Here is a 6,254-nt window from a genome sequence, read left to right on the forward strand (position 1 = left end):
TTTGGGGAGTTTTTCCTTATCCGCTGTGAGGGTCATAAGGACAGAGGGATGTCGTATGCTGTAAAGCCCTGTGAGGCAAATTGTGATTTGTGATATTGGGCTTTATAAATAAAATTGAATTGAAAGACTGAGTCCTGAGACAAACCAAAAACTGATGGAGACGTTTCAAATGTTTCAACTTCAGCTTCATCAGGAGGACAAAGGCACACCTGAACCTGGACCTGAGTCAAGACCTGAACCTGGCCCTAAGTCAGGACCTGAACCTGGAACTGAGTCAGGACCTGAACCTGGCCCTAAGTCAGGACCTGAACCTGGACCTGAGTCAGGACCTGAACCTGGCCCTAAGTCAGGACCTGAGTCAGGACCTGAACCTGGACCTGTACCTGGCCCCAAGTCAGGACGGGAACCTGGACCTAAGTGAGAGAGAAGAAGACTAGTCTGGTTTATTGATCTGATTCTCTGATGTTACCTCCTGCTGCTCCTCTTTTTCGTCCTTGTCCTCGTCTTCATCCTCCAGCCTCTCCTGCCAGTAGTTTCGGAGGCTGTGGAAGGAGATCGCTCCTCCGTCAGGGCAGCTGTGGTCTTGGGGGTGTTTGTGCCACTCTAGCAGTGGTGGTACGGCCCGTTCCTCCTCCACCGCCCGTTCGAGGTCCTCCAGCATCCTTAGTGGTAGCGTTGCCACGACGATGTAATAGAAGAGCCTCTGGCTGACGGCGTGAGCGCAGGCTGACCCCGCATGGCCATCAAACACACCAAACAGCACACCGCCACGACCTGGCAGGCAGGTGGCGCTGCTCCGGCGGTCTTCGCCAGGATGGTTGGATGGCAACATGTTGCTATGAAAACCCAAGACGCCATGGGAGGCGGGGCCTCTAGGGAGGGTGTGGCTGTACTCGTTGGCCTGGTAACAGATGGACAGGTCAGTAGTTTGACAGGTTGATTGATTGACACCTTGAATTACAAATATTTCACCTTTAAGATGTGGTTGATCTGAGCCAAGCTCATCTGCCCCGTCTCCTGCCCCGCCCGGTACTTCCTGCTCCTGCTGCCTGCTGGGTAATAGAGTCTAGGGAGCTCAGGAGGGGAGGGGGGAGGGGAGAAGGAGTGATGACACTGCTCGAGCTCAAACCTGCAACGTCCTCCCAAGGTTCCTGTTCTTCTCAACATGGTCACTCACTGGGAGGAGAAGCGGCAGGAGAACCAACAGGAGAACCCTGCAGGAGAACCATCAGGGTAATCAGATTCACACCCCTGTTGTTGTTGTTGTTGTTGTTGTTCCTCTCTTTGTTGTTTTGTTGATAAATAAACTTATTCAGACTTTCATCAGAATCTTTTGTGAACCGTTTCAGGTTCTACATTCTGTCAGACTTTATTTAAATATTAAAGGTCCAGTGTGTCAGGTTTAGGAGGTTCAGGAGGATCAGGAAGTTTAGGAGGTTCAGGAGGATCAGGAGGTTTAGGAGGATCAGGAGGTTCAGGAGGATCAGGAAGTTTAGGAGGTTCAGGAGGATCGGGAGGTTTAGGAGGATCGGGAGGATCAGGAGGTTCAGGAGGATCAGGAAGTTCAGGAGGATCAGGAGGTTCAGGAGGATCGGGAGGTTTAGGAGGATCGGGAGGTTCGGGAGGTTCAGGAGGATCAGGAGGTTCAGGAGGATCGGGAGGTTCAGGAGGATCAGGCGGTTTAGGAGGATTTAGTGTGGTCTGTCAGCAGAACATCTCCTGGTCAGAATCCCTTCAGTGATCAGGAGCTGATTCTCACCAGAAGGAAAAACATCAGAGCGTAAACACATGAACGTCTCTGTCTATGGTCAGTGTTTGGTTTGTCCGTTCTAGACTACTGTAGAAACACGGCGGAGCATCGTGGTGATCTCTGTAGACCGAGAGACAGCGAGATCCTCCCAGTGGCATTGGCAGGTAGTGGCACCGCAGCGGCAGTCTGTGGCAACCTGTGGCATCTCCTGGCACCCGCTCGGCAGTTCAGAAACGCCTCCCTTGACTCGCTGCCAATAAGGGCGGGGCCACATTTCCTGGGAAAACCCACTGGTCTGTGTTGTTGTTACGACAGTCACTCTGCCTTCCACTTCCGCCATGGAGTCATGATGAATACAAAACAAAAATTAAGGGAAAAATCAGCTACTTGTTTACACATTTTAATGTACAAAGTTTTGCACAATTTCTCTTTGTTTTGCACTTAATATTATCTAAATATATATTAATATCTGTTCCATAGCGTAAATGTGAATGTAAAATATTTTACATATTGTACTATTCTTATTCTTATATTTAATATTTTATATTTCCATGTGTTTATATTATTATTGTTTTCTATATTTCCTTGGTTGTATTACTTGTTTTACATATCTAATATGAAATACAATTATGAAAATATCTTAATATAACAGTTGCTATGCAGTTCCACAGCCTGCCACAAGGTGACAGGTTGTCTTTGCAACAGCTGGACTGACAGAATGTAACAATAGCATAAAGGGTACTATTAACACAAGCTATATTACAATATCTAATATGAAATACAATTATAAAAATATCTTAATATAACAGTTGCTACGCAGTTCCACAACCTGCCACAGCCTGCCAGGTTGTGGCAGGTTGCGGATTACTGTTAATTTATTATGCTGATCTGTTCTGTACGACATCTATTGCACGTCTGTCCGTCCTGGAAGAGGGATCCCTCCTCAGTTGCTCTTCCTGAGCTTTCTACCGTTTTTTTTTCCCCCGTTAAAGGGTTTTTTGGGGAGTTTTTCCTGATCAGCTGTGAGGGTCATAAGGACAGAGGGATGTCGTATGCTGTAAAGCCCTGTGAGGCAAATTGTGATTTCTGATATTGGGCTTTATAAATAAAATTGATTGATTGAATTGATTGATATAAACACATGGAAATATAAAATATTAAATATAAGAATAAGAATAGTACAATATGTACAATATTTTACATTCACATTTACGCTATGGAACAGATATTAATATATATTTAGATAATATTAAGTGCAAAACAAAGAGAAATTGTGCAAAACTTACATTAAAATGTGTAAACAAGTAGCTGATTTTTACCTTAATTTTTGTTTTGTATTCATCATGACTCCATGGCGGATGTGGAAGGCAGAGTGACTGTCGTAACAACAACACAGACCAGTGGGTTTTCCCAGGAAATGTGGCCCCGCCCTTATTGGCAGCGAGTCAAGGGAGGCATTTCTGAACAGCCGAGCGGGTGCCAGGAGATGCCACAGGTTGCCACAGACTGCCGCTGCGGTGCCACTACCTGCCAATACCACTGGGAGGATCTCGGCGCTGCTGGGTAGACCAGGACCTGAACTTCTCTTTCTGAGGAAATGAGAGCACTGCTGATTAAATCTGACTCAGTGGAACTTTAAATGGGTCAAAGTGATGGCACTTCCTGTTTCGTTAATGTTATGAAATGTTTTCAGAAGTCTAAAATCTGAGTTTATTTTTTTTATCAGTTAGAACATGAACTTTGTTTCAGTTCAACCTCAGGTAACAGGAAGTGACATCAGAGGCTCTGGTGTTGTCTGGTTTTTAAAATAAAAACCCTGGGATGTTCGTTTTGATTTTTCAGTCAATAAAACTTTTAAATCTTAAAACTGAGTCATTTTATTTTATGATTTTGTACTGTGTCTGAAAAACTTCAGAAACATTTCAGACTTTGACTCAGTTCATTTTTACATTTTATTTTTATAATATGAAACTTCTTTTTCGTCTTCAGTTGGTTTGAACTTCCTGTGACACATTGACGCTTCAGCTTCAGCCACGTTCTGCAGTTTCAGGTCTCGGCTTTCACACACATTCTCTACAGGAAGTGGATGTTCTGGTGGGTTCAGGTGTCTGCTGTCCGGGTTCTGCTGGGAGCTGACGGTGTCACCTCCACCGACTCCACCTCCAGGTGGAGACAGAACAGGTGGAGATACAACAGGTGGAGATAGGACAGGTGGAGACAGGGAAGGTGGAGACAGGGAAGGTGGAGATAGGACAGGTGGAGACACAACAGTTGGAGATAGGAGATAGGACAGGTGGAGACACAACAGTTGGAGATAGGACAGGTGCAGACAGGAAAGGTGGAGATAGGACAGGTGGAACCAGAACGGGTGGAACCAGAACAGGTGGAGACAGGACAAGTGAAACCAGAACAGGAGCAACCAGAACAGGTGGAGACAGAACAGTTGGAGATAGGACAGGTGGAGACACAACAGGTGGAGATAGGACAGGTGGAGACAGGGAAGGTGAAGATAGGACAGGTGGAGACACAACAGTTGGAGATAGGACAGGTGCAGACAGGAAAGGTGGAGATAGGACAGGTGGAACCAGAACGGGTGGAACCAGAACAGGTGGAGACAGGACAGGTGAAACCAGAACAGGAGCAACCAGAACAGGTGGAGACAGGACAGGTGGAGACAAAACAGGTGGAGACAGATGTGAGAATGCAGCTGAAACTCACCGTTTGTAGTTGTGCGTAGTTGAGTGTGTACTTCCTGTTAAACTCATCACCTGCTCAGGTGAGTTTGTTTCTGTCTTTGACCTTTGACCATTTCATCAGTAATCTATTAACTTCTTGCTGCTGTGAAGCTCCGCCTCCTCACTGTGACTGTGTGTTACTCTGTGTTACTGTGTGTTACTGTGTGTGTTTCGCACTGTGCGGGTACGTAAAATGAAACCCCCAGGCTGGAGCACATCCACCATAAAATAACAGAGGAGATCAAATTGAACATGAGGAAGTGTCCCCAGAGTGTCCCCAGAGTGTCCCCAAAGTGTCCTCAGAGTGTCCTCACATTCAGTCCCACATTAAACAGAGACACGTGGTCTCAGAGAGGCTCAGGCGTGGGCGGGGCTAATGGAAGCAACTCTGTCCGTCTGTGTTTGTGTCTGTGTGTGTGTGTGTGTGTGTGTGTGTGTGTCTGTAACTGAACCCTCTGATTGGTCCAAACACATCATACACTGATTTTATTAATGATGAGCTGAGACACAATCAGAAGCTTCTGATCANTGTGTGTGTGTGTGTGTGTGTGTGTGTGTCTGTAACTGAACCCTCTGATTGGTCCAAACACATCATACACTGATTTTATTAATGATGAGCTGAGACACAATCAGAAGCTTCTGATCAGTCGGCTGCTTCAGGTTATGATGATCATCATAATACAACAATAACAAGCACATCATATATAACACTATAATTCATTATAACAGGTCAGATGGATCAGCTGATGGACAGACGAACGTCAGACAGACAGACTCCAGCTCAGTGTGAGCAACGCTGAAATTAATGACATTTATTTATTTATTTTCATCTCGTTTTGTTTTGTTCTATTTTAATATGTTTATTTTTATTTCTATCTGTATTTTAAATGTTTATTTTATATTCATATCTTAATTTTATTTTACTCCATGTTTAGTTCATTTTTGAACATTTTTCCGTTTGATTTTAGTTTTATTTTGTTTCTCCGGCAGGAGGCAGGAGAGGGGACGTCACTAAACCGGAAACAGGAGAAGAAGTGGTTAAAGTATTTCCTGTTTGTGCCGGCGTGTTTTAGTTTGTTTGAGTTCGCCGCTGGATTCTTCATAGACACACAAAACTCCTCATCTTCCTCCTCTTCCTCATCCTCAGCAGCAGCAGACATGGTGAGCAGCTCATCTTGACTCTGAATCACTTCACAGTGACACTCTGCTTCGTAGCATGCTAACCTGTTAGCATGCTAACCCGTTAGCATGCTAACCCGTTAGCATGCTAACCTGTTAGCTTCAACTGGCGGCGAACGGCTCCGTTTAGTGACGTCACTGAGTATTACTTTAATATATAAATCTGTGACGAAAGTTTTCTTACAGAGGAGGGGACAGGAGAGGACAGGAGGAGACAGGGCAGGAGAGGAGAGGAGAGGACAAGAGGAGACAGGGCAGGAGGGGAGAGGACAGGAGACAGGGCAGGAGGGGAGAGGACAGGAGGAGACAGGGCGGGAGGGGAGAGGACAGGAAGAGACAGGGCAGGAGGGGAGAGGACAGGAGGAGACAGGGCAGGAGGGGAGAGGACAGGAGACAGGGCAGGAGGGGAGAGGACAGGAGGAGACAGGGCAGGGGGGGAAAGGACAGGAGACAGGGCAGGAGAGGAGAGGACAGGAGGAGACAGGGCAGGAGGGGAGAGGACAGGAGGGGGGAAGACAGGAGGAGACAGGGCAGGAGGGGAGAGGACAGGAGGAGACAGGGCAGGAGGGGAGAGGACAGGAGGAGACAGG

General features: G+C 46.4%; 2 protein-coding genes across 2 annotated transcripts in view; one reads left to right on the forward strand and one right to left on the reverse strand.

Annotated features, from left to right (window-relative positions):
• The window catches only part of LOC126386056 (pyruvate dehydrogenase [acetyl-transferring]-phosphatase 1, mitochondrial-like), a 13,926-nt gene extending 9,392 nt beyond the window's left edge, over window positions 1-4,534 (reverse strand). Inside the window, exons 1-3 of the mRNA XM_050038156.1 lie at window positions 4,469-4,534; window positions 973-1,214; window positions 470-901 (exon numbers count right to left, since the gene is read on the reverse strand). Coding sequence (XP_049894113.1) covers window positions 470-901; window positions 973-1,167 — 627 coding nt within the window. The 5' untranslated portion in view covers window positions 1,168-1,214; window positions 4,469-4,534. The remainder of the gene's footprint in view (window positions 1-469; window positions 902-972; window positions 1,215-4,468) is intronic.
• isy1 (ISY1 splicing factor homolog) overlaps window positions 3,484-6,254 on the forward strand; it is a 23,386-nt gene continuing 20,615 nt past the window's right edge. Inside the window, exons 1-4 of the mRNA XM_050037994.1 lie at window positions 3,484-3,510; window positions 3,917-4,057; window positions 4,134-4,445; window positions 5,476-5,646. Of these exons, the coding sequence (XP_049893951.1) occupies window positions 3,484-3,510; window positions 3,917-4,057; window positions 4,134-4,445; window positions 5,476-5,646 (651 nt within the window). The remainder of the gene's footprint in view (window positions 3,511-3,916; window positions 4,058-4,133; window positions 4,446-5,475; window positions 5,647-6,254) is intronic.

This window comes from Epinephelus moara, chromosome 24 (assembly GCF_006386435.1).
Source record: "Epinephelus moara isolate mb chromosome 24, YSFRI_EMoa_1.0, whole genome shotgun sequence".
In the NCBI taxonomy this organism is placed as follows: Eukaryota; Metazoa; Chordata; class Actinopteri; order Perciformes; family Serranidae; genus Epinephelus; species Epinephelus moara.